This window comes from Chlorocebus sabaeus, chromosome 11, assembly GCF_047675955.1.
Source record: "Chlorocebus sabaeus isolate Y175 chromosome 11, mChlSab1.0.hap1, whole genome shotgun sequence".
NCBI classification, from domain to species: Eukaryota; Metazoa; Chordata; class Mammalia; order Primates; family Cercopithecidae; genus Chlorocebus; species Chlorocebus sabaeus.
The window spans coordinates 4848586-4876217 of record NC_132914.1 but is presented as its reverse complement, the minus strand read 5'-3'; the positions used below and the strand labels follow the sequence as shown (position 1 = coordinate 4876217).

At 42.7% G+C, this 27632-nt stretch overlaps 2 protein-coding genes and 1 pseudogene across 10 annotated transcripts in view; 2 read left to right on the top strand and 1 right to left on the bottom strand.

Annotated features, from left to right (window-relative positions):
- The window catches only part of AKAP3 (A-kinase anchoring protein 3), a 40959-nt gene extending 38666 nt beyond the window's left edge, over window positions 1-2293 (top strand). For all 6 annotated transcript variants that reach the window (XM_037988393.2, XM_037988389.2, XM_037988391.2 and 3 more), the window contains one exon: window positions 1729-2293. In XM_037988393.2, coding sequence (XP_037844321.2) covers window positions 1729-1884 — 156 coding nt within the window. In that variant the 3' untranslated portion in view covers window positions 1885-2293. The remainder of the gene's footprint in view (window positions 1-1728) is intronic.
- Window positions 2294-3502: 1209 nt separating this feature from the next.
- The window catches only part of DYRK4 (dual specificity tyrosine phosphorylation regulated kinase 4), a 44775-nt gene continuing 20645 nt past the window's right edge, over window positions 3503-27632 (bottom strand). The window contains exons 5-16 of one of the 4 annotated variants that reach the window (XM_007967279.3): window positions 26997-27107; window positions 26156-26294; window positions 24317-24480; window positions 21192-21328; window positions 20743-20883; window positions 18291-18429; window positions 17653-17734; window positions 12409-12581; window positions 10095-10155; window positions 7229-7358; window positions 4805-4980; window positions 3503-4099 (exon numbers count right to left, since the gene is read on the bottom strand). In XM_007967279.3, coding sequence (XP_007965470.3) covers window positions 3858-4099; window positions 4805-4980; window positions 7229-7358; window positions 10095-10155; window positions 12409-12581; window positions 17653-17734; window positions 18291-18429; window positions 20743-20883; window positions 21192-21328; window positions 24317-24480; window positions 26156-26294; window positions 26997-27107 — 1695 coding nt within the window. In that variant the 3' untranslated portion in view covers window positions 3503-3857. Of the gene's footprint in view, window positions 4100-4804; window positions 4981-7228; window positions 7359-10094; window positions 10156-12408; window positions 12582-17652; window positions 17735-18290; window positions 18430-20000; window positions 20595-20742; window positions 20884-21191; window positions 21329-24316; window positions 24481-26155; window positions 26295-26996; window positions 27108-27632 lie in introns of those variants that run through there. The other 3 variants (XM_073020405.1, XM_007967294.3, XM_073020404.1) reach the window with 3 other exon arrangements.
- On the top strand, window positions 13473-15323 carry LOC119620679 (coiled-coil domain-containing protein 181 pseudogene; annotated as a pseudogene).

Genomic DNA, 27632 nt, shown 5'->3' with positions numbered 1-27632 from the left:
GGGATTACAGGCACATGCCATAATGCCCAGCTATTTTTGTATTTTTAGTAGAGACACATTTTTGCCATGTTGGCCAGGCTGGTCTCAAACTCCTGACCTCAAGTGATCTTCCTGCCTCAGCCTCCCAAAGTGCTGGGATTACAGGCATAAGCCACTGCTCCTGACCCTTAAAACATATTTTAAAGAACTGAAGAGGATAGCCTACTATTTATACTGAAAGTTTGCTCTTCATTCATTCTTAATATTCCCAGTTTCCTTCTGGTATCATTGTCCTTCTCTCTGAAGAACTTCCTTTAGCAATTCTTTTAGAACACATTTTCTGGCAATGAATTCTCTCAGTTTTATTTAATTGGCAATGTCTTTAGTTGACTTTCATTCTTGAATTATAATTTCTGCTGGATATAGAATTCTAATTTGGCAAGTTTTTTTTCTCTTAGCAGTTAAAAGACGTGCCATTTTCTTCTGTCCTCTATGGTTTCTGATGAGAAATTGGCTGTCATTTGACTTGCAGTTCCCCTATAAATGGTTTTCCCTGGATGCTTTTAAGATTTTTTTCTTTTTCTTTAATTTTCAGTGATTTAGTTATGGTAGGTCTTGGAGTTCATTTCTTTGGGTTTGGGTTTGTTTTATTTTAGGTACCCTGAGCTTTTTGAATGTATAGGTTTAAAACTTTTTGGCAAATTAGGAATACTTTCATCCATTATTTCTTTAAATATGTTTTGCATCATCACTTTTCTCTTCTCCTTTGGTATTCTAATAACATAAATGTTAAAGCTTTTGGTATTGCCCACAAGTTGTTGGGCTCTGTTTATTTTTTAAATGTTTTTTGAAATAAGCTTAATCAATCTTGTATGTTGTTCAGCATGGATAATTTCTATTGATCTACCTTCGAGTTTACTGACTTTCCTCTCTCGTTTACATTCTGCTATTTAGCCCACCTGATACATTTTTATTTTATATTTTGTAGGTAAATTTTAGTTCTAAAATTTCCATTTGGTTTTTCTATTTCAGTTTCTCACATGGATATTTATCTTTCTGAAGATGCTCTCAATATTTGGTCTGTTTATTTGCCTGCCCTTTGTCGTAAAAAGTCAAGAGCAAAATGAACAAAATAAAAACCTTATTACTTGAAAGTTTGTTGCCCTTAGGATTCCAGATAAATGACAGCACTGTATTTATATTAGAATGGTTGCTCAACTAACTTTTCTCAGTTTGTACTTGGAAAAAGAGCTAAAGATAGGATCCAATACCTGCCATGAATCTTGGTTCTGCTAATTACTAGCAGTTAATTCTGACAAATCTCTGTACTTCTCTGGGAAACATTTTCATGAGGGTTGAATTGTTCTCTGAGGTGCCTTTTTGCTCTAACATTTTAGGATTCTGTGGTCTATGGGGCATGGAAAGCAGCCTCCACCTTTGTCCACTGGGTATTTTCCATCTGCCCTTTTGGTCTTAGGACAATGATGGAGACTTTTATGATGTTAGGGTGAGCTTAGAACCTTAGAATTCTTAGAGAACAAGATCATGGGCAGGTGGATGTTAACATCTCTTCTCTAAACTAAGAATGACGTCACCAACCTCCTTCTGTTAAACAGGCCAACAAACTTTAACGTCTGTGTTGCAGCTTCCTGAGGTCTGCCTGGCCTCTCTGCTATAGCCTTGGCAGGCTCCGTCTGGCTTGCCATGAGATGCCGTGCCTCACCACTAGTGTTTTCTTTCCTTTCACAGCTACTTCAGCTCTCAGCTGCTGCTGTGGACAAAGGATGCAGCGTGGGCGAGGTTCTGCAGTCGGTGCTGCGCTATGAGAAGGAGCGCCAGCTGAATGAGGCGGTGGGGAATGTCACACCCCTGCAGCTGCTGGACTGGCTGATGGTGAACCTGTGATCGGCAACCCCACTGCTTTCCCTTCTTCCGGCAGTGGGCCCGGCCCTTATCCCCGCCCTTCATTCTCACTTCCACACCTCCCCCTCTATATCCTCACAGAGCCCTAACATTATCTTCATACCACTCTCATCAAAGACATGTCATCTTATGCTAGTCACTGAATTTTGCAGATTTTCCTGTCCATGCGAGCAAGGACATAAAATTAAAAAATTACAATTAAAGGGCTCCACATGTTTTATTTCCTTGGGATCCAATGGTACAATCAGGTAAAGAAATCCCAGGAGTGAAAAAAATAACCAGATGAATGGTAAAGGTACAACAGAGCTGGACTGAGAGGCCCTGCTGAAGGTCACTCAGCCTGTCCCCTGTCCGTGTCACAATTTGCAGCTTCCATATTTAAACGATTCTCTTAAAATAAGCCACTGTTTATCAAGAATTCATTTTAACCTTTTATAACCATGAAAATCAGAAGATACTTTCTAATATTCAATCAAAATCATCCTGATTACAATGTTGAAGACTTGGCTTCTAAATCTCTGCAGAGCTGCAGAACAAATGTCCACCTCCAACTTCATCCATAGTTGAAGATCGTGTCAAGAATGCGCCCAAGGATCTGAGTTCTATTGCTGGTTTTGTGGTTTTCTGGCTATAGAAACTGGGGTAAGTTACCTGTTCTAACACTGCTCTGACTTAACGTCCATATCGCCCTACTTAAGGAATATTTTCTATTCTTTTCCTGAATTTTCTGTGGAAATTTTCTGTTCTTGACTCTTCTTTCCATTTAGAAACTTCTCCATTGGCTTCTAATTTTCTTTCTATATCTCTGGGTCTCTTGGGGGACCTCCTCAACTCTGGCAACTCCTTATATATTTATCTTTCCTAGGATTTTCTCTCAACCCTCTGCTATTCTAACTCAAGATCTTCCCTGGGAGATTACATCGAAATCCATTGCTTCAATGATCTGGTGTCCCCCTTCATAAAATATTATGCAACTATTAAAATGAAAACTATATTGGGGGAGGTTATTCCAAATGCCAAGTAAAAAGTTATTTTTATATATTCTGTGTTTCTGATGTTATGATCTTAAGTTTCATGTAAAATTCTATCTGTCCTATGATAACCACATAAAAAATCATGTATTTGTGTAGATGAGGATTAGAAAGGGAAGTAAGAAGACATACTTAGAGGTGGCATATGATAGATGAGTGAACACGTCCTGCTTGTTTACCCAGCTTCCCTTCCTTTGGGAAACCTTCCATCCCTTGCTCTAGTCTAAAGAAGCATCAGTCACAGCGCCTTCACCATCACTGTGGGCTTGGGACCCAGACTGGCCAAGCACCCCGGTCTCCCAGTCACAATATCTGTGTCACAATCATTTTGGAGACTCCCTCTTAGCAACGAAGCCGGTATCTTTTGACTGGATATTGGTGGTTAACTTCTGAGCAGGGCCTGTCATCAGGACGAAGTTAACCATAGAGAGAAGCAAGGCTAATAGATGAAGAGGGAGTCTGAGCCCTACAACGTCATCTGAATTCCTGACTCCTGCTGTGACTGAAACTACATCTACCCATTCTGATTCCCCAGTTATATAAGTCAATAAATGTCTTTGGCTGTTTAAACTAATTCAGCTTCTATCATTTTCAAACAAAAATCTTGACATAGGTTGGCAGTCATGGGCAAGAAGAAAACAAATTTTCTTTTGTGTTAGAGTTCCCTTAATGATGCTACAACATTGAGAGTTAAAAACTACTTGCCCCCTATACACACACAAACACATACAGATGAATTTAAGTGCAAGGACATCCTTCCCCATCCCTCATAAGAGGAATCATGCCAATTGGCCATATTAATAGAGTTTTTTTTAAACAAACTTTTATGTATTTAAAAAAAACAGTCTGAAGTATTGTACAATATAAGTGCTGTCTTAATACAAATCACTGGTGGAAAGGAGCAGGACATACCCTCAGCAAAGGTCATACAATAGGGGGTAAAATGTTTGTGTTCTTGAGGGAGAAGTTTTTGCTCTGTCCCGGGGAGGTCATGGACACCTCCGCTCCAACAGGTGCCTCTGACTTCTTGGGAGCTTCTACCAGTTGAGGCAGCTGAACAGTGTCAGCTCTGTGCTGGAGAGAGTCCTGCTGATCCCCTGAAGGCTGAACATGCTTCGTGGAGCCATCTTTTGTTTTCTCTGTAGTCTCGTTGGTGATCTCATCTGCTAAAGGAGAGAGAAGACAGAAGGGAACAAGATTCAAGTGTGGATTATATGTTAATTGTCCTTTAGGTTGTACATCACTTAGCAGAAACCATGACTGTGACGATACAAAACCAGTTCATTTGCAAAGCACATTCAACGTTCCAGACATTATTCTAAGCACTGTACATTCACTAATTCATCTGATCATTTCAGCAACCCTGGAGAATAGGCATGATTCTCATTCGCATAAATGGAGATACTGAGCTACAGAGAGGTTAAGTCCACACCTGGTAAGTGATAGAACCAGAATTTAATCCCTAGGTAACCTGACTCTTATGACCATCTACCTAACCACTAGACTATATTGCATATAAAAATTTGCATAATGCCATAATCTGGCACTAACAGAAATTCTAAAGGTAATTATAGGGCATAAAGGGGTGGACGCATTTAATGAAAAGGGGAGGAGGAGAAAGGAAATCGATTATAGGAGAAAGGAAATTGATTATAGGAGAAAAATGGAAAATCCTAACGAGGAGCAAAAAAGATCCAGGCTAATGCCAAATTTCCTGGAAAAGGAAAATCCCAAAGGTAAGAAATAGCAGGATAGTCATGACGTAGCCACAAGAATTACCCCAGGGTGAGGTTACAGAAATTGACATGCAAATCCTTCAGAAATGCTTGGCTTCCTGGACTGTGGGAATAGGACTGGTTGACAGGCTGTACCTTTTTTGCTCGAGTGATGACAGCCTTGAACCTTGTCCGTCCTTGTCTCAGAAGGGAAAAAGGAACTGGATTTCTTCAGGGTCTGGGGCCTGGGCTGTGGCTTGAGGTTCCGAGACTGATGAATCCAAGCATGCTTGAGGGCCTGGTCCGGGGTCATGCGAAGAGAAGGTTCCCATCTGCACCCCAACAAAGCCCCACATGGGTTATTATTTTACTTCCTTTTAATATATTGCAACATTTTTAAAACCCAGTAAAGATTTTTATTTAAGCTATGTTGTTATCTCAAAGATATATCATCACAGAACAGAGATTATGGCATATAACTCAAAAGTACCTGGAAACAACTATTGGAAATAATCTTTCTAGAAGATGTGTATAACAAGCCAGGGAATATATATTACAGTCCAAGTCTTCCAGCATTCCTAGAAATTTCCTTATAAGAAATATTATTTTACAAAAGCTTAATCAATAGGATTTAGGGTTTACTAACCTAACAATATTAAAAACGGAGATTTGAATTTCCAGACTACAGAACTGGGGCTTCAAAAATATAATTCTAGAATATTAAGATTTGCAAAGGGACTTGGATATAATCCAATCAAACTTGTAATTCAGTAGCAGAATACATTGACCGAATTACCATCATGGAATCACCCCGCAATTCTTGAGTAATTTCAGTGACAAGACATTAACTCACAGAACCATCTATTCCAATTTTGAAAAACTCTGATTCTTTAAAAGTTCTTGATTTTTATTGTGCCAAAACTGGCTTGCTTCCCAGTAACTTTTACCTAGGTCCTAATTCATCAACCCATTACCATCATACAAAATAACTAATCCTTTTATGGTTCAGCCCTTCAACCATCTGAAAATATTTACATTGCTACTAACTGATAATCATATGATATGGTTTTCACCATCTGGCCACCTTCTGAAATAAGGATATTTTAGCAGTTGTCTAACTGGTGTCCATCATGGTGGGAATAGCTTCTATAACTGCAGGGAAGATAGTATTAGCATTCTAGACTCATCAAGATCCTAAAACAGCTCAAATTGTCATTTCTGTGTCAAATGAACTGCTGTTAAACAACATCTCTCCTTTCCTGGACTTTTGGAGTTAGCCTACAACGTCTAGACACAGGGCTTTACATTTATGCCTATTGAACTTGGCTCAAAACTTGTAGTCTCTCATTCCAAAGATTTGCTGATTAGCAATATATATATAAGGTAACAGTCCCCATCAGCCCGACTGCCTCTTGCAAGTTATGAGTAATCCGTCCTTTGCACTAAAGAGAAAATAATGTCTTCCTTGGTGCTAAGCTGTGTTCTGGATGGTCGAGGTTTCTAGATAACCCACCTGTCTCAGCAGTTGGTTTCTGTGATTTGTTAAGGTAGGGGTAAAGATGGGGTACAGGATCCTTCTCTACCTTGATTATTCTGATGAGCGAATAGCATGACCCCCTACGATGGGAATACTTTCATCACTACCTCATGGTTCACCCTCTGAGCTAGTACCGAAATTCCAGAGTGCACAGATGCCAGAAGAGCATTTTGATAACACTACTCCATCCATCTGGAAGAATAAGAGACTGTAATGATATGGTCTTCTAAAAATGCTAAACTATAGGACTGATGAAACTGGAAGGGAGCTTAGAAATACACTATTGTATAGGAAAGAACACTGAGGCCCAGACAAAAGTGATGACTTGCCAAGTATCACATGGATAATCTACTCGCCACTCTGTGGAGTTAGATTTACCTCTTTAATAGTCGTGAAATAATAAGAATAGCTAACGTTTTCTAAACACCTTTTAAACTGGGCACTGTGCTGGGTACTATGACTTAAGTGCAGACCTAATTTCTAAGATTCAAAATATGCATATAGATTGTAAAAAGTTGTACATAATAAATGGTTTACAGCTCACCCTTCCCCTAATTCCCTAATATAAGAGGATTTGGGTACTAAATCATAGGAGGATGAGGACAGGCCCTGAAACCAGTTTAAACTGGATGTGTATGCAAATCATTACAACAAGCACTCAGCAGGTTGGCTTCAGCTCACAGAGCAGAAGAAATTTAGGACTGGCCTACAATCTCACTGTCAGGTAGTTTGAGGCCAGGAAGATGACAAACTCTACCATACACTGTGTATTCCAGGGCAGGTCTCTTAATCTCTTTGAATCCCAACCTCCATACGTGTAAAACAGAGCAATTCATCCGCCCTGACAACCACACAGTAGGGAGAGAGAGATGTCTGATGAGACAACAGATGTGGAAGCAATTTGTAGACTTTAAAGCTCTATTGTTAGCATTTCTCGTTACTTTCATAACTATCTCCCAGCCTTAGACTTTCACCAGCGAACGTGTGTCAAAGTACAGCATTTTAGAGGAAACCCAGAGGCAGAGATATCCCAACAAACTCACACCAAACACCTTCTGAGAAAGTCCAGGAAGCTGGCGTCATAGGTTTTCAGCACCATCGTGAGGTCCTTGGAGTCTGGGTATCTTTTCTTCCCCCTGTTGTTGGTTATATTTTTAGGAAAACCTTTGGAATCTGTAGAGATACAACATTCTGTCTTTAGTTTCAGGTGTAAATATTTACTGGTCACATCATGCTGCTTCTTAGAGTGGCCTCTGTAGCTCTTTTGCTCTCTGTCTTACACACTCGCCTCATGCCACACCCCAATAAACACACATACACACACAGTTTGAAATAACCATGTGTAGATTACCCAAGGAATACAATTTACTTTAATAATTGATTTTTTCCTACTATTCAGTATGTTCTGAACTTCCTTCCCACTACCTCCTCTCCAAAGCAAAGAAATAATTTAAATGGTTTAACACCAAGATAAAATAATAATGCTACTGATAATAATAACAATGGTAAAGTAAATCTTAAGTGACAAGGTCCTGTGAAATTGTACAAAGATCCATTTCCTTTTGGATCATGGCCTTAGCCCTCCCACTTCATCCTACTTTGCCCTTTTTACCAATGACCAAAGAAGAATCAAGCTCACAGTCTTATAAATACATGATCATCCTAAAGTCATGATCATGTAAGTGTTTTCTTGTACAAGCTTTTCTCACTCTGGCCCTCATTAATCATTCCCTCCATTCCCTTCCTACTGCCTAAGCCACCTAGGCCACCTAAGTATATTATCTTACTCGCCTTGAGACAACACCATTTTGCTGCTAATTGTAGGTATTAACTAGGAGTTGCCAGGGGCTGAGGAGCTGTTGGCAGCCCAAACCTGGGAAAGGGAGTCAAGAACTGAAGTGAACAACAGTGTTTCCCAAATTCATCTTGTCATAAGAATCACAAGGAGCTGTCATTAAAAACGTCAAATCCTGGGTCCTATCTCAATCTTCCCATAGCTTATAGAAGAGAATCATAGGAATTAGCTTTTCTGCCAAGTCCCCACATGATTCTTACATTTGGATAGAGTTTGGAAAACACTGACGAAGATGCAGTTCTCAGCAACATTCCTTCTTTCACAGGAAGTGAAGACATGGATGTTGCTGCCAAAATCCCGTCACCATCCTAAAGCCTAGTGCTAGCGGTTGAAATAAGGAACTCTATGAAGTGGGCGTGCCTATGTCTTGAGCACGTTCCTATGAAGGTGCTCTATGTTCCCCTCCTGCTAGTCCTCACCTAGATGCTATCTCATGAGTTCAGTGTTCCAGGCTCAAGATGTGTCTTCCCACAATGACTCTGCCTAATCTGAAAGGCTGAATTATTAAGTTGTGGGTAGAAAAAGTATATTTGGGATCCAAAGACCAGTTCCCTTGGTCCATGTGTAAGTTATACTGGGGAGCCAGCCAGATCCTCTGTCTACCGCCAGATTGCTCGGTTAATGTGTGGGCACCATTCTATGGCAAACCAGGACACTGCCCTGCTCAGAGGCAAGGTCTCCAAAGCTCCAGCCATGATACAAGGTGATGTTTAAAAGAATTAACCATTGGAATCAATGGCATGGAACCGACTAATCAGAATGGAAGACAGCCCTGGCACTGGAGTAGGATCATAGAGCACCTCTGCTTGCTTGGCCTTCAGCTTTTAGGTTTTGGATCATGGAGAGTTTAAGGAGTCCTGGGAGAGGGCCAGGGAGCCTGCCGTTGTGGCAGGGCTCTGTACCATGTGACTTTTTACCAAATGGTACAGAAAAAGACAAATTACACCCCCCACATGGCTGAATCAGTTCATACTGGCCAGCATGACCCAAATCCTTTTATCCTAAAGGATCTCCCCACAAGGGTGTTCTGGACCTTCCTACTGATCGGGCAAGTAGGGAACAGAAATTTGCATACACATTCAGAGGTTACTCGCAGTTGAAAATCAGAGGTGGGAGGACCAGGAATGTCTGGGATTGTATAGTCAAAGGGAGTCCATGAACTGACCTGATAACAATGGCTGATGAGAAATGTCACTCCAGGTAGCATGGAGTCCCTTTGGCTTTGCTCCACTTTGCTGACCTTCAGGCCACTCTGGCTGTTTCTATCTGGGACTCTGAGCTTCCTGTGGTTCTTTAAAGGGATTTTAGGTCTGGGACTTGCTGCATCTTTTTGGTGCATGTGCATTGAAAGCCCTGCCTCAGTTGATGCCTTGTGGACCCATCCTTCCATCTTGTATAGGACCACTTAAATAGAAAGGCAGAGGATCATAAAAATCCAGAATTCTGGAAATTATGAGGAGAGGGGCAGCCAGGACTGTGGACGAAGTTTACCCCCAACAATCAGACAGATGACACATACATAACTACGAGCCACAACGCATCAAAGCAAAACTAAGTCCTTGCTTAACCATTGCAATGAACCTGGCACAGTAAGGTCTGGAGGATAAGAAGAATTCTAGCAGGGGAAACAATACTGCAGTGATGGAATTTTCCACTATTCTGGAAATGAGGCTTCTGCTCTTTGATTTCCCTGTACAGTGCATAGTGTGAGAGGGCAAGTTGCTTGGGAGAGTGGGGAGAACTTCCAGGAGAGGATGCAGTTACAATATTTCAAGGTTGCAGTATCTGCTGATAGCTCTTCTGAGCAGGGACCTGGCCATTCTCCTCCTCCTGAACATTTTTACTGTCAAGACCCCATTCGCACTGTGACTCCCTCATCCCATCTCCATCATGCTATCCAGTTTCCCTGCTCATTATCTTTTACTTCTCTGAAAGAAGCTCTTAATCACAGCCCTTTGGTATGTGGCCAGGGGAAAAGAATGAAATGAGCCTTAAGGTATGGTAGGTGTCTTCAAGGTCTGTGATACCTCATTAGACACACTAGACACACTTACCAAAGAATGTCTGTCTCCTGGAGGCCATCTGAATGAAGCCGGCTGGCGGCAGACCCAGCACCTTAATAAGGATAATTCAATTGGTTCACTCTTTGTGGGATCACAGATTCAAAGGCTGAGGGGTGGGGCGTACTTTGGCCAAGCTTTGCCTTCTACAGATAAAGATCCAAAGCATTAAGTAATAACATCAGGTCAGTAGCAGAGCAAACCCAGAGCCTGGACCTTTTAACTCCTAATCCAGGGCTGGTTTCATATCCTAAGAATCAACACTGACCATGTTATTCTACACAAACATCAGCACCAACTAGGGGTGAGCCATCACTGTTGATAGCAGCCAGATGTCATTGTCAAAGTAAATAAACTAGTATACATGCTGCCATGTCGGAATTAAAGAATGATTTTTCCCACCATGGAGCACTGGAAAGGGAGAACAAAAGAAGATGAAAATCACCGGATGAGCATCAGACAATTACAAAACAAAATACCTTCTTGAAAAGAAAAGTGTAGCACCTACTTGTTCATCTTTTCCTACTGCAACTTGGAGGGGCACACAGAGATAAGGAAATCACAGTGTGGGTCACCTACCCTTGCTGCTCGGTTCCCAGTCATAATCCATGCATTATCCTGCTCTTCTGTTCCTCAGACCCTTTGACACTGAGGTCAAGAGGAAGCTGAGTCAGTTCTGGGGCTGTAAGAAAGTTGAAACATAGGCCCCGTTCTCTTTGGTAATGGAAGCAGAGCGGCCTGGGAATGCTTTATAAAATCATTCATTATCAACCTTAGAAGCCATCTACTCTGCTCCCCTCATTTTATAGTCCAGAGCCGGGAAATGACTAGGCAAAAAGACAGAGCCAGGACTAAGACCCCAGGTTTAATGACTCGCAGGTCAGTTTTCATTCCACCGCAGCTATTTTTACCTAAGTTATTTTAATATTTTATTATTAGTTTCAATCATGAAATGAAATTATCTATGTTTAGTCATTCTCAAGGCTATGTGTGTTTCTCTATCTGTAACTCTGAGACAATCTGGAAAACAGAAATTTGGCAAAGATACAGATAGATAGATAGATAGATAGATAGATAGATAGATAGATAGATAGATAGACAGACAGACAGATAGACAGATAGCCAGCCAGCCAACCAGCCAGCTAGCTTGGTGTTTGCACACAAAATATCTTTGTTCACTGGGAAAACCCTAAAATGTAAAATTTTAAATTTTTAAGGTTATTTTTCTATTTTGTCTAATTTAGTTCCATAACAAGATGACTTTCAAGTGAAAGCATAATAGATATAATTAATAATCATATAATGAGTTTTGGTAAAGCCTTGCTATAGGGAGATAGTTTTCCCAGAAAACTGTCATTTCCCATAATGAATGCCTCATGCCTGAACAATACACATATTTTGAAGTCAAATAACTTCCAATTCTTGTTTTCAACATTTTAATCGGGGTGTCAGCTGACAGGTTGGTAAACGTAATTTTAGACGACAGATCACCATTCAAGGCTTACATAGAACTCAAAAGGAGTCCCCGAATTAGATGGCATTAATTAGAACAGGCTTCCTCACTGGGTTAACATCTACACCACCAAGCAATTGGAATCCCATTAATCCTGAGCCCCGGCATTCTAGCAAGAAGCGTTATTCGCCTATGGGTATAGGCGTTAACTGGAAAAAGAAAACCCAGCTCTATTCATTTTTCTAAGAGCTGTATACCCAATAAGATTTCACATTTTATTTTCAATCATTATCAAAATTTGCACACCAGATATAGTTTAATGCTAACTTACCAAAAAGAAATTTTTACACGCGAAGTTTATGGTATCAGGAAATGTTTAAAGCTATAATGATTGCCAGAAGTTTCTAAACATAAACGTATATTAAATTAGAATAAAATTCCGTGGAGGAAGTAGAAGAGTAGAAACAAAAAGCAGAAAAGAACAAAGTAAAATAAATGCACAACTCTTGAGAACTTGTTCACATACTTTCAGATAGATTTTAATGGGTGTCATGTCAGTCTGGTTTTGCATTCTTTTGGATATTTTTGAAAGAGTGGTGTAACAGTTTTATCTTAAAACGTCACTATTTACAATATGATGGAAATGACATCCTCTGCAACTATTTAAAGTTATGATAAAAATGTTAGATGTCGACTTGACAAGTACAAGGGAGTACACAATGTCAAAACTACTTTTAGGAAGTACCCACAACACAAAGGATGCAGGCCATGGTCCTGGGAGAGTCTGATGCAGCCCAGTGTGTGAGGGCCAAGCCCATGGTCTCCGTGGGAGCTGACCGCCAGCCCTCCCCGTACCTCCATGATGCAGGCCAGCTGCTCCACCTCATTCTCCCCGGGGAACAGGGGGTAGCCCGTGTACAACTCTGCCATGATGCAGCCCAGGCTCCACATGTCAATGGCCATGTCGTACGGGTGGCCCAGGATCACTTCTGGGGATCGGTAGAACCGGCTTTGGATGTACGTGTATACTGCGGAGGCAAAGTGAGAAAAACCTCGTGGGAAAAACTTCCTACTATCCAGAACGTTCTCCCCCAGGGCACCTTCTCAGTTAGACTGCGCTCCCACTGGCGGGGAAAGGGAAGTCCAGCTGGCCAGCACTCAGAACTCTCATTACACATAACAGCATATCCACACAGCAACCTGACTCTAAAGGAGGTGTTATTGTCCCTGCTTTATTGATAACAAACTCCAACGTAAGCATTGTTGTAGGAAAGTGAATTTCAGTCAGCCAAGTTTATGACAAACAAACAAAACATAAGACTAAGTTTTCAAACTGTCAGATTAATTTGGGGTAGACGGCTTCTGAGTCTTGTGACTTGGCAAGGGAAGAGGCATATCAAGTTAGAAAGGAAGCATGCAAAGTGTATATTCAATATAGTATGTGCACTTGTTGTAGAGAAAGAAAAATCTCAACAGATGAGGATGAACAGACTGAAGTCGAAGAAATGGAACACGGTAGTTATTTCCACATAACTGGGGTTGCTGGTTACCTGGGGAGGAGCAGAGATTCCGTAACCACTTTTCTGTTGTTTAAATTGATTATTGTCAGAACATAATTCTGTGATTTAAAACAAAATAGAGATTTAATAAAAATAATGTTTATATTCTGCCTGCTTCCCAAATGTATTTGTGGTACTTAGCAAAGTACATATGCACAGAGTATTTTAGAACACGGATTTAATGGTATTTAGTACATTATGTTTAGTATGTGCCAGGCACAATTCCAAGTACTTTTATAGATAAGCCCTTTCAACTCTTACATTAATTCTGTGAAGCAAGTAGTATTATTGCCTCCAATTTAAAGAAGAGAAAACTGAGGCATACAGAGGTTAAAATGTCAAGGTTACTCAGCTATAAGTGACAGAGCTGGGATTTGACAGTAGGCAGTCCAGTTCTAGTATCAATACTAGATACTGCCTCACAGTTAAAATAAAGATAAAAAAAGAAGTCAGAAAATATGCAAAGGGGGAAATGACTGCTAGAAATCAAGGATAAAATAATTACAAATTCAGTTCTGAGCATCTTGGCAGCCAAGATAAATGACAAGTGATAAGTTACACAACTTTCAACATCTGAGAAGAGAAAACATACAAGTTCTTTGTAGGAGGCATTATTTTTTAGCTGTAATTTCTTATAGGATTCATACATAAGAGACATAAAGGTCTTATGTCCTCAAAAATTGATCTGCTAGAGAGAGGCCTGGATGGAGGACACAGTGGCATGCTGTTGCCGTGGCAGTGTGGTCCTGGCTGCTGCCGAGGCAAGTGCCAGGGTCTCCCTTGACTCAATGTGAAGAGCTTAGAAAGAGGAGGAGAGGAGAACTCCCCTGGCCATCTCTGTGGCCCCAGCCACCGCATTTTACACAGCCAGGAGGGAGATAGAGGGAGAGAAGGGAAGGACGATGCAGAGTGGAAATATTAATGGTGGGAGAGAGGAAAATGAATGAAAATAAAGATACTGATTCAAAAGAAAGTGAAAAGAATACAAAGGTGACTCTGAAAAGGACCTGGAGTGGTTAACTAATGAAAATGAAAAAAGTAATGCCAGCATAATAGAGATGGCTTGTGAGAAGGAAGAGAATATTAACCAAGACTTCAAAGAGAATGAAACAGTAATAGAACACACCAAACAGCTTTCTGATCCTGACAAATCTTTGCAGGCTGAGGTCCCACCGAGAAGAAATGACTTGATTTCTGTTCCAAGCATTCAACCTTTGGATCCCATATCAGATTCAGATAGTGAAAACTCTTTCCAGGAATCCAAACTAGAAAGCAGAAAGACTTGGAGGAGGAAGAGGATGAGGAAATAAGGAGATATATTATGGAGAAAGTTGTACAAGCTAACAAGCTTCTACAGAATCAAGAACCTGTGAATGATAAGAGGGAGCAAAAACTTAAGCTCAAGGACAAATTAGTTGAGCTGGAAGTTCCTCCACTAAAAGATACTAATACTTACAAAAATTATTTTGAAAATGAAAGGATTATGTTGGGAAACGGTCACAGTTATGTATTTCCAATGATTTGGGACATGTAAATATGCTCCTGTCACTAATGGAAGCTGTGAAATAAACAAGGATAGGACAATACTGGTGGAGAGAGATAAAAAATTTGAACTTCTGAGTTTACAAGACATTGAGAGTCAGGGGTTTTTGCCTCCCAATAATAATGCAAACAGTACAGAAAATGACCCTCAGCAGTTGTTACCCAGATCTTCCAACTCCTGTGTCAGTGGCATCAAGAAAGAAGATTCTGCAGGGAAGATTGATGCTGTCACTCATTCATCAACAGGACAGCCCCTGGCTTATATCCCTCAGCCACCACTCAACTGCAAGACTTGTCCAACTCAGATCGAAGTAAAGGGAATGGGAAATCTAATCAGGACAGAGTCTGCACGTATCTCACCAGTGACCTCAACATACTGTCTTTCCCCTTGACAGAAAGAACGACAAAAACAACTAGAACAACAGACAGAAAAGCTGAAAAGAAAGGAAGAGCAACAGAAAATAGAAGAAGAGAAAGAAAAAAAAAGAGGGAGAATGACATGGTATTTAAAGCGTGGTTGCAAAAGAAAAGAGAGCAGGTCTTAGAAATGAGGAGAATTCAGCAAGCAAAGCAAATTGAAGACACGAGCAGTAGAGTAAGCAAAACTTCTCTGAAAAATAAGTTCATACAGATATGAAAGCTGAACTTATTTACAGAAGGGAGTCTGGATATCAGACTAACAGCCTATGAAAGAAGTAGAAAAGTGGTTCAAGAACTACCCTTGCCAAAGATGCAACACGCAGATGACTTTCCAAGCAGGTTCTAAGAGGCCTTGTGAAAAGAAAATGATTCCCATTTTCTTCAGACTTTGATGGAACAGAAAATATAAAAGGTCAATTAATTTTTTCAAGACGTAACTTTGGTATTCAAACAGGACAAAGATACATACACACGCGAAAAAAACCCTACGGACTGGTCTCACTTAAGACTAGACATACAGAAATCTTACGTAAATCTTCAGCAAATTAAAGACACCAAATTATTTAATTTAAAAAGATTTTCAAAATTGAAAATCCAAGAGAAAATTTAAAAAATCATCCATATCCTTACTAAAAAAAAGATATATATGTAAAGTAAAAGTTGAAAATTCAACCCTAAGCTCTTCCAAGCTCATCTCCAGTGATAACCACTTTTAACAGTGTGGTGCAAATCCTTTTCTATCTTATTTATATATTTACATGTCAAAAGTTTCATTATTCAGTTTTTTTCACTTACTTCATCATGGAGATCTTTCTAGGCCATTACATTTAAATCTCTCTTTTCAAACAGCTGCGGGGTATAACAGTGTTAATTTATTAAACCATTCTTCATTTGTAGATGTTTAGGTTGGTTCCAATGTTGCGCTACTTAACAGTGCAGTAGTGAAGATGTACATTCTATGGGAACATCTGTAATCTGTAGGACAGGTTCCTCAGAGGGGAATTTATAATTTTTGAAGGTTTAGAGTGAAATGTTTGGTTAAAGATGCAAAAGTAACTTCCCAAAAGACAATATGAATTTATAGTTCCTCCAACAATATGTGAGAGTGAATGGCTAACACTGCATGTGGTGCATCAACTTATTTTTTTCTTCAAATTAATAATATACCTGCTTGAATATGAGCACGTGTGAGAAATAATAAGAAATAGATATAGGACTCTACCCCTAGTTTTTGGCACAGAGTTCCTAAAAACTTTTTAATTTCTTGAGTGATAGGGGTTCTACATGTATCTCTTGTTCTAATACTTGACCTTTCGTCCTGGCTTCTGACACAGAGCTCCTAATCCTTTGGAACTTCTTAGGTGATAGGACTCTCTTTGTTCTAATGAGATGACTCTTGGTGGACTCCTGAATAGGGGCTGCTTGCCAGAAAGACTAAGCCATGATTAGAGGCTTGGAACTTTCAGTTCTAACTCCTTTGTTGTAGGAAGGGGGAAAGGGCTAGAAATTGAGTTAATAATCTCAATGACTATGTGATGAAACCTTCATAAAAATCCCGGAGCTGCAGGATTTAGAGAGCTTCCAGGGTATGGGAAATGTGGTGTTGGGAGGGTGGCCTGCCCCCACGAGGGCATGGAAGCTTCACACCCCTTCCAAATATTTTGCCTTGTGTATCTCTCATCTGTGTCTTTTATCATATTCTTTATTAATAAACTTGTAAGTGTTTTTTCCTGAAAAAAAATTGATCTGCCTAATATTTGGAAACATCCATCTAGTAATCCTTTCTTCAGCCTCAGGAAGCTTCCTCTGACAGCTCTTGTCACCTTAAAGGCTGGTCCCAAAGTCCCTCTGTTGTGTATCTTTAACACAGCCTGTGTACATCTCTAATCGTTGTATTCACCATACTATTTTTATCTTTCTGTCTCTTACATGAGATCGTAAGCAACCTGAGGGCAGGGAATGTTCATTTTTTGTTCCTGGTACCCAGGACAGTGACTGACACAAAACAGATCATAAATGTCTGTTGAATGGTACATGTTGTCTATAGCGAACCTGATAGAAGCCAAAAGAACACAATATTGAATCAAGTTCAGTAAACGCTGTGAAAATGTACTCCAGAGCTACTTTTTGGATCCTAGCTTGAAAAAGTATAAAACCTAGAGGATCTGGGGCAGCGAATTCCAAGCTTCAGAATGCCTATGGTTTCTGAAGTGCAGACTCCTAGCTACTTCCCAGAAATTTGGATTAGGAACATGTGGTGTGAGGCCCTGGAAACTATCATTTTTCAGAGCCCCAAAGCAATTCAGATACACATTTAGTTAGTTTTGGGACTCACTGTTCTTGGATAATTCCATATCCACAGAATATGAGAGCTTGAAAGTACCCTTTTAGTACTTGGATACAACTTTCTCATTTTATAGATGAGGAAACTTGAGCTCAGAGAATTGAAGCACCTTGTTCAGAATCAGACTGGTAGTGGTGATAGCTGAGCCCAGGCTAGAAGCCGGGTGACCTTGTATGTGAAGGGAGAGAAATTGCAATAGGAAAACTCAGATGACGGGACTGGCATGGGGCTTACCTTTCTGGTGTTCATAACAGCTTGATCCAAAGTCAATGACTTTAACAGAGACTTGGCCCTTTTGGTACAGCACTATATTTTCCTAGAGAGAAAAAAAGACATATGTCAAGCTACAGTAATGCTGCCCTAGGCCCTCTGCTTACCTTAATGCTCCCCATCCTTCAGGGCCCAGTTCAAATATGACCACTTCCACGGGCCTCCTCCCACATCCTCTCCAAAATCCCATCATCCTCCCCTCCCCTCTGACTTCCCAGTTGATCTGCGGTCGGTATTTGTCTTTTGGACCTCATAGTCAGTGCTTTGCAGAGTTTCTTTTGCATATATTTTGTCACTTTCCCCCTATTGATTCTGCAACTCCGGAAGATTGTGACTTAGTTTTTATCTTCTTTGGCACCTAGTTCTAGGCCTTGCTTACATGGCCTTAGAAATGCCATTGACTGAATTTGTTTGACATTCCCATTAAATGCCCCCCTTGACATACATACTGCCATGACAATAGAGCACCAAAAAAAAAAAAAAAAAAAAAAAAAAAAAGTCAAAGGCAATGCTTTGATTGGAGTTTGTGATTCTTACGCAGCCTAGGGAATCGAATGGGTATTTCCAGAGTGTTTCCACGGCAGGACGGAGGTGGTACTCACGGGCTTGAGATCACAGTGAATGATTTTCTCTACAGAAAGCATTTGCAAGCACTTCAAAACAGAGAGAGTGAAACGCCGAACTATTGACAGACTGAAGCCTTGAAAGTTGTTATTCTTCATCAACTCGTACAAGTTGATTCTGGAAAAGAGAGGGGAAAAGTGATGCCTATGGGTGTAAAAACATATAGAAGGCTGAATTTGAACCTGCCAACAATCTTGTATCACCTGGTTTCCCTCTAGTAGCAGGCAAGCCTCAGGCCAGGAGGCAGGGCTTTCATGCCCTTATAGACTCGGCTTTCCCACTGAATCACGGTGGGCCCAGGGTGAAACCGTGTCAGACTCTCAGATGTCCCCTCATTTCTCATGTGACAAGGCCACTGAAGCACTTTGTTATGCGGGTGGGTTCAGAGGTTGGCCCAAACTTCTGAAATAGTCATAGTTCCTCAGGCCCTTGGGAGGGACCCAGGAAACCCACCGGTCACTCAAACAAGCAGCCACTGCTGCCCGGGCCTAATAAGGGCTGTCTAAGGACATCAGGTTCCTGACAAGTAAGGAAGAAGAGAGTGGGCAGATGGGGGCTGAGGCCAGAGGGAGCCCCTGTTCCTCCCAAAGTGTGGTTGTTTGGTCTCACCTAACTGTTCCCTTGAGAAATGCACGCTCGCTCTTACCAGAGAATCTGAAATTCTCTAGGGTGACAGAAGCCTACTGTATGATATGACATCTACAGACTTACGAATGTTAGAAACGAATATTAATACAATGCATTGGAAGAAGAAACATTTATTTGTGAGCTGCCAGATGAAACCTCTGTGCAAGCTGTGAGATGGGGAGAGAAGGGAAAGAGCATGACCCCAAAATGGCTTTTCAGCAACCTTCTGCTGGTCCCTCCTCATCTTCCATTCCTAAGATCATCTAGCTTTGGTAGTATTTAGCAAGTCACTCATTCTTAATGTTTTCTTAGAGATGGGGGCTTGCTATGTTGTCCACGATGGTCTCAAACTTTTGGACTCAAGTGACCTCCCAACTTGGTCTCCCAAGATGCTGAGATTACAGGTGAGAGTCACCACGCCCAGCCAGAGCCATTCTTTTTTTTTTTTTTTTTTTGACAGAGTCTTGCTCTGTTGCCCAGGCTGGAGTGCAGTGGTACAATCTCAGCTCACTGCAATCTCTGCCTCCTATGTTCAAGCAATTCTCCTGCCTCTGCCTTCCGAGTAACTGGGATTACAATCACACACCACTACGCCCAGCTATTTTTAGTAGAGATGGGGTTTATAGTAGAGACGTGTTTTTAGTAGAGATGGAGTTTCACCCTTTTGGCCAGGCTGGCCTCGAACTCCTGACCTCAAGTGATCCACCCGCCTCAGCCTCCCAAAGTGCTGGGATTACAGGCGTGAGCCACCACACCCGGCCGCCATTCATTCTTGAGGGCTGCAATGGAGATGTGAGACTTGGCTCTGGCCCCATCCTGACTAGTCAGCTGGGCAACTCCCTCATCTCTCTGGGCTTTGGCTCCCCCTGCACACCCTGGCCCTCTGACCTCCCAGAGCTCTTTTAAGCACAATGACATCCTAACTGTGCACTGGGATTCATGGCCAAGAAAGGCAGACCGAGCTGTCCATTTGGCCACAGAGAAGATAATTTACCTCTGCATATCAGAGACTCGACCACGCTTTGTAATAACCGGAAATGGTGAGGAGAGTGTCACCTTACCTGCTAATTCAAATGTAGCTGGTTCCTAGAGTTTCACCATCAGCAGCGGTGTCCTGGGAGCCCTGAGCTACCAGCTTGCTGAATCCAGTAACACTCAGAGAGCTCAGCCCTGCTTGTTCTCCTTTGCTAAATGCATTCTGGGTTTCTAGTGTTATATAAATTGCATCAGATGGTCTTCCCGGAGAGAAGAATAATCAAATTAGCATGCCCTTGCGATTAGCATGCCTCGTCAGCTCCAATATTCAGCCAGGCCATGCCAATCTATTTAAGTCAGGCTCTGCTCTCTTACCAAAAATATCTGCTCTTGTCCTTATTTACTCAAAATCAAAACCCTTTTCCCACTCTGAGCAGCCAGCTGCCTGTCCCTTTAGGTTTCCGCCTCTGCACGATCAGGCCAGAAAGCCTACGAGTGGGGAATATGATAGCAAACAAAGAAAAGTCCTTTTTGACTATTTTGGTTTAGCTCTTGAGGAAAGAGGCCTTGTTTTGGTCACGTCACCTGGCTCAGTACCCACCCCAGGGAAGTACCTCATGGGGAGGCTGGCAGGTGACAGGCATACCAAGATTGTCTGCTTTCATCCCAGCCTCCTTGCTCCTGGGCCTTCTGCATAACTAAGTGACTGTCATGAACATTCTAGTTATTAAATATTCACACCCAGAAAAATCTAGTGTTCTGACCTCAAACACTATCACTTAGGTAACTTTTCCAGAGGAAATGAGTTAAGAAGAAAAGGCAGCTGACCCCAGGAGCTCAAAGGTGATGCAGAAGTGATTGCGAAAGTAGAAAAAGTCCTTCATATGCACCACATTGTAGGTGTTGTCTTTGTCCTTCTTTCTGAGGGCTTCCAGGATCTTCAACTCCACCAGAGCCTGCTGGTGAAATCTGAGGGGATGGGGAGTGGCAGGCAGGGTGGGAAATGGGGACAGAAACATCAGTGTCAGGTCCCACTGCAGCAGTCAGTCAGCCCCTCCCCATGACCCCAGCAAGACTGTCTAGTGGCAGGAAGCACTAAAAACACCATACTTTCGCCTCCTCTTTGCCCCCTCATGAAATCAGACAGGTAGAAAGAGAAAAGGGAAAACAAAAGGGAAGATTGGAGGCTGAGGCAGAGTCAGGAAGGGCTGGCATTCTGCAGGGGCCAGAGTCACACAGTCCCTCTTCTGTGGCCTATGTCATCCCCCAAGCCACACCTCTTCTTGTTCCTGATGATTTTCAGGGCCACCAGCTCATTGTTTTTGTGATCCAAGCACTTGGCCACCTGTCCAAAGGACCCCTTCCCGATCATCTCCAGAACCTCGTAGCGGTAGGCAATGTGATCATGCAGGACCTGTGGAAGCCAGGCCGGAGGTGAAGAGCAAAGCCATGGGCTCCCGGGCCTTCCTGGCATGGGGCCCTGGCATTCCCACCCCCAGATTATGGCTCATTCCTGGAGGAATTTTCTAACTGCACGGGACACTTGTGGGACTCTCGCCCTCATCTCATCGCGACTGCAATGGGGAGCTTGCTGGCTGGATTCTGGGCCACCCACGTGGTGCCAGGGGAAGTCCCACAGGCTTGATCCATGTCAGGCAGCACAAAGAACACTGGATGGTTTTAGGAAACTTGGGATCTAGTCCCAGTATTGTAGTTCCAGTTCTAGTCCTCCAGTTTTCTGCATGTTTCAGGACCTATAAAGTAAGAGGGTTGGACAAAGTGGCCCTGAAAGTCCCTTTCAGTTTGGACATTTTATGAGTCTTGAAGTTAAGCAGCATCTCTGGTTTGGAGAAAGTTTTGTTTCTGACCCCTGATGTGTCTCTATCTATCAGAGAAGGCGTTAGGTCTGCTCTGCCTCTTCCTGGCCAAATTTGATTCTCCTTCGGGCTTACTGGGATTTAATCCTATCCTGGAGTTAGCAGTACAGAACTTGGACCTTTCTTGGTGAAGAGAAATATTTCAAGAGCCAGAATCACCCTTGTCTCTCCCTATGCTGGAAACTAGAGAGCAGGGGGTTCATCAAAACCACAGGACATTTTCTATTAAAAATACTTCAGCTTTAGACAAGCAATTTATCCATTCTGAGCTGCAGTGCTGTTGTCTGTAAACTGAAGATGCTGGATAAGATTATCTCTAAGGTCCTCAAGCTCTGTGGGTCTCTGATTTCTAGTGTTACACTCATGAGTTTGGGAGAGGTGAAGGATTAAGTGTTTGTGTACAAGTCCTCAGGATGTGTTTGAGAATGTGCGCTGGGGGTCGGTTCATATGGGAGGAATCTAAACTGAATTTGAACACGTACAACTTTCCTGATCTATGGATGTAGGTTAGTCTACTTGTAAGGGTCTGTCATGAGAATGTATGGGAAAAGGACAGGGACAGGATCCACACCCATGTGGCTATAAAATTACATATGTATTTTCTTAGCATTTGTGCTTGCCTTCTGCATACTACCACTTAGTGTCATCATTGTTCATTCGCATGTCAACTTTGACATTAATTATGGTTACCTGAAAGCAAGAACCATTTTGTATTCATTTGTGATAGCTTCCTTTATATTTCCAGAGTCTAGTAGATGCCCAAGTTTATAATAGATTATCCATACATAGGCATTCAGTTAACATTTGTTGACAAAATAAAGTGAGAATGCAGCTGTGTTGCTTGCTTGGGAATTTGGCTATGTGCAGTATCTATTTGAGTGTGTACTGGAATGCAATAAGGATGGTGATTTTTAGCTTACAGAGAACACACATTATCCCTTTCTTCCCCACAACGCCTTCCCCCACCAAAAAAAAAAAAAAAAAAAAACAAAAAAAAAAAACAGCCTTTTCTAAGATTTGAGACTGAAGAACTGAGTTCCAATGAATTAATTTAAAAGTAGTACTGACACCCTTAGGGAATTCCCTAGAGACCCTAGGCTCAGGTAGGGTGGAGCAGAGGAGGGAGCAGGGAGGGAGGGGTTGAGGAGGTCTCACTGAATCAGAGTTAAGATTTATACTGGAGATTTCCAGCCGGGCGCAGTGGCTCACGCCTGTAATCCCAGCCCTTTGGGAGGCCAAGGCAGATGGATCACCTGAGGTCAGGAGTTTGAGACCAGCCTGACCAACACAGTGAAATCCTGCCTCTACTAAAAATACAAAAATCAGCCAGGCGTGGTGGCAGGTGCCTGTAATCCCTGCTACTCTGGAGGCTGAAGCAAGAGAATCGCCTGAAACCAGGAGGTGGAGGTTGCAGTGAGCTGTTCATACCACTGCACTCCAACCTGGGCAACTCCATCTCAAAAAAATATATATATATATACTTATTGGAGATTCCTAACCAAGGATCCACTATGTGCAGGTTGTCTTTTCTGGGATGAGGACCTATAGCTTTTATCAGGCTCCCAAAGGGATTCTTGACTGAAAATATTGAAAACCCAGGCTCTAGAAGGCACTGTGTGACAGAAACGAAATCCTTGCATCTCAAAGTGTGGTCCGAGGATCAGCAGCACAGGCATCACTTGGAAGCTCAGGCCCTAGCCCCAGACCGGCTGGATAAGAACTTGCATTTTAACAAGATCCTGCAAGTGGTTTGTGTTCATAGTCATGCTAGACAAACATGGCCCTCAATGCTATTAATAAAATCTGCCTCTTCTATGAGCCATCAGGCTCATCTTGTCTCTTAAATCCAGTGGTAATGAAATGTTCTGAAGAGGAAATTCCTGACAGCCCACAGTCTAGTGCACTAAGCGTCACACATCCCAACACGCTCAGCCCTGGGAATCACTGCTCAACTTTCACCTTCTGGCTGGGAAGAGGCACTGCCCTGGGGAAGCCAAGGGCTACAGTCAGAAGAGGAGGAGGAAGAGGAGCTGTTGGGATCAATTTTTTAAAAGCAGAATGAAATTAAGCTCTATGCACCAGGGACTACAGTGACAAAAGCTTTTTTGTCTGTGGGGGAAATGGCATCTATTATAAGATAGAAAAGAGTCCATGTATGGGCTTGTATTGAGGAGACAAAAAAGGAAATGTTGGGAAAACTGCTCCTTATTTCAGTCTGGCCTTTCCCAGTGGGCTATGCAGGGAAGGAGCCTGTGGGAGCTCACCCAGGATGCAAACTAGCTACCCCAAGTACGCTTGGGGGAAAGTCAGTCTTCCATTAGTACAGTATTTTACATACTAAATTGCATGTTTCCCCATTTTCAAGCATGGTATTTCTTTGGCTTGGCACTACCAGAATACTTCAGGACATCTAGTCTCCAACATATCAGCACCAAATACTACAAAATACCCCCGCTTTTTTCCTTTCTAGACTACCTGTTGTCCCCAGGCCCCTGGAGGTTCCCATGGCCCCCACCCCCAATCACCTTCAGATAGGAGCCTTGCTCATCATCAAAACTTGTCTTGCTAAATTTCTCAGGAGCCAGATCGAGCTTCTTGGCTTCAAGCCCCAGGAACCACAGCTCCGTGTAGCCCAGGATTTCACTTTGCTCATATGGAGACAGCTGATTCTTAAAAAGCTTTAGGGCCTCTGTGAAAAACACTACAATTGTGAGTTAAGTTGAGGTAGCATAGGATTCGCCCAGGATGCAGACGATGGCATCCTTCCAGGTCACGAGCCATCAGCCTGTTTCCCAGCTGGGTGGCTCACTGAGGACCATGCATCTGGCATCTCACAAGATGGAAGTATGACAAAGATAAATGTCAAGGTCTTGCATTTATGTCAACAAATCAAGAAAAGAACACAAGGACAGGGAAAGGCAGAGCTCAGTCCCCATACACCTGGGGGTTAGAGCAGCATGGGTAAAAATTCCAGGAGTAAAATTAGTGTCAACAATAGTATATCGTTTAGGTGGCAAGTTGCCCAAGTTAATCTGGAATGAAGCTACAATTAGTTGAAAGGCTTTGAAGACTGTAATGTCTGCAGGACCAGAGAGGTAACATAAAGGCAACATTAAAGGCCCAGGAGGCTTCACGCTCAAATCTGCAGCTGAATCAGGAAGGACCTCAGATTGCAAGGAGAGATTATGAGTTAGGACTTTTCTACGCTGGCCAGATCACATCGGCGCTCTGGTGCGTGGTCAGGGGTAAAATTCACAGTAATTGATAAACTACAGCATTCTCAGAGAAAGGAAACTAGGATCAGGACGGGGACACCATATTATTTGACAGACTGCTGAAGCGTTGGAGAGGGAACTGCAAGGAAAAAGAAAAAGACTTACAGGGGACAAGACTTCTGTTTTCACATAAGTGAAGGGCAGTCGTGTATACGCTGAACAAGGCACGTTCTTTGCCCAGAGGACAGAACCAAGGCATAAGATAGCAGGGGGCAGACGGCAGCTCTGTAAAGGCAGAACCAGCTCAGGACTGAAATAACCTCTTCGTGCATAGTTCCCGGAGTTGTTGAAGAACAACAAGCACCACTTTCAGTTTCTAGGTTGTGGAAGAAGAGCTGTAAAGCCTCTGAGGACGGCACCCATCGTGGATGCTTGGTGGGTTTGGGTGGTCTTCCTTTGCGTCCTAATAGGTTATGAGTCTCCGAACCCCGTTAGAAGTCTAGCCACTGGCCAAAAACCCATGTGCAATCTTTCAGGCCTGACCACAAGGCAGTCCACAAAGGCTTCACCTGGCAAGCCTCATGGGTAAAGATGCCTCCCTGCACCACAGCCGGTGCACTGCAGTCTCTGGAGGAAGCTACAGCCAAGGATGGAGACCCCTGGCTGGCCATGCTCTTCTGCATATCTGCATTTCTAACCAATATCCCCCCCAGAGGCTCCTCTCCAACACCTCCTTACCAAGAGGAAAGAGCTTCAACACCCTTTGCTCTGCTCTCTGTATTCAGTACCTTTCCACCCCTAGCTCTTCCACTCTCTCAATGCCTTCCACCTGGCCCCTGGGTCCATAAAATGACAGGAGCCTTCTGTCTGGCTCCTTAGGCAAATGAGACACTTCCTTCTGTCTGCACGGGCACATCCCGCCCTTGCCCAGAGTCACTCCATGGGGGAACACTCAGCCTCCTATTCAGCGTCTTGCTTATACTACCACAGTCAGAGGTTCGACGCTTCACTTCTGCTTTCCTCATGGTTTGCTGCCTTCACTGACGACTCTGACACCTGGCAGCTTAGCTCACTCCAGCGCAGCTGAGCTCTTGACACCCTGACCTTCCATAACCACCTCCAAACCCTGCTACTGCCCCAAAGGCATACCTGCCGCTGTCAGAGGCACCTTGTGCTTCTTTGGTGACTTCTCCCCTGCCTTGGGATCCTGGGTTTTAATGCTAGGGTGCAAAGGTATTTCTGAAGCCTTGAGCTCTGAGGCCGGCATCTGATTGTGAGCTTGATTCTCCTGTCCAGGAAAAGAGGTTTGCAATAAATAACTACTTAAGACTCTCCCGGGGGACATAACCGTTTATTTAACCAAAGACACCCACCTCCAGCCAGGCTATTTACCTATCTCTCCAGGGAGAAAACAGCAACTAAGAGACAGTGGGTTCTCCCTATCTCTCTCCCAAGGGAAGTACCTGTCTGGCTCACACTGCTCCTGGGGAGACCCCTGTACCTTACAGTATGCTGTTGACAACCCCAGCAACATCTCACTGTGGGAAGAGATGGGGACAGTTTTTCACTGCTGCTCTTAAGAAGGTGAGTTCCCAGCTAGACAAAGTGACTTGCCCAGGAGCACGTGAACTTATGTGTGTGTGACACCTCTTTCAGTTGGCATCTTCTCACCTATTATCTCATTTGGTCCCTACACAAAAGAAGTAGGAGGACATGGGAGGAAACTAATATTTTGTATGGTTCCACCTTTCATGCACAGCCCTTCATTTTTCCTTTCCTCAAGGAATCCTCCTGACAACTCTACAGAGGGACCGTTTCGTAGCTAAGAAAAGGTTAAGGACTTATTTGCTCAAGCTTATAGTCATTGTAAAGCATGAGAACAGGACCAGAACCCAACTCTTCAGCAGATACTGTGCTTTTCCCCACCATCCTGGGCCTTTCTAAAACTTTGGGCTAAAACCTTCTCAGGGTCCCGTCCGTCTGCACTCACCTGATACAGCAGGGATGACTTCAGCAGGACTTTCTTGCTAATGTGTGGGAAGCTTACCATGTTCTTCTTCCCCTTGGCGTCCACAAAGGGGAGTGAAGTAACACTGGAGTTCTGTAGAAGGAGAAACTGCATACATTACAAAAACCTTAGGCAAGAAAACGTCTCCAGGCACCATTTCTTCTAGCCCCCCTTCCCAACCCCCCAACAAAAAATGAGTCTAACCCCAATCCGGACATAAACCTATTGTTAAAGTTCTTGGCAAGAAATGCAGATTCCAGAGCAGCAGAGTCAACAAGCACATGGGCTCTGGGTTTGAGTCCCTGCTCTACCGCTTACTAGCTGTAGACTTTCAACAGCTCACACTGACTCTTCCCCGAAACCTCAATTATTTCATCACTACCATGGGAACAAAAATGGGGCCTACCTCATAAGGCTTTTGTGAGGTAAATGAGTCAATATATAGACTGTAAGTGCTGGCCATTATTATTATTACTCCAATATCTTACCACCCCAACGCAGGGAAGTTCTTCCTGTTATATCATGCAGATCTTGCTCAGTGCAACATAAGCTTCCATTTCCTCTATGACTACATTATTGACTTGACCTACTCACTTGGATCCCTGCCCTCCTCCACTG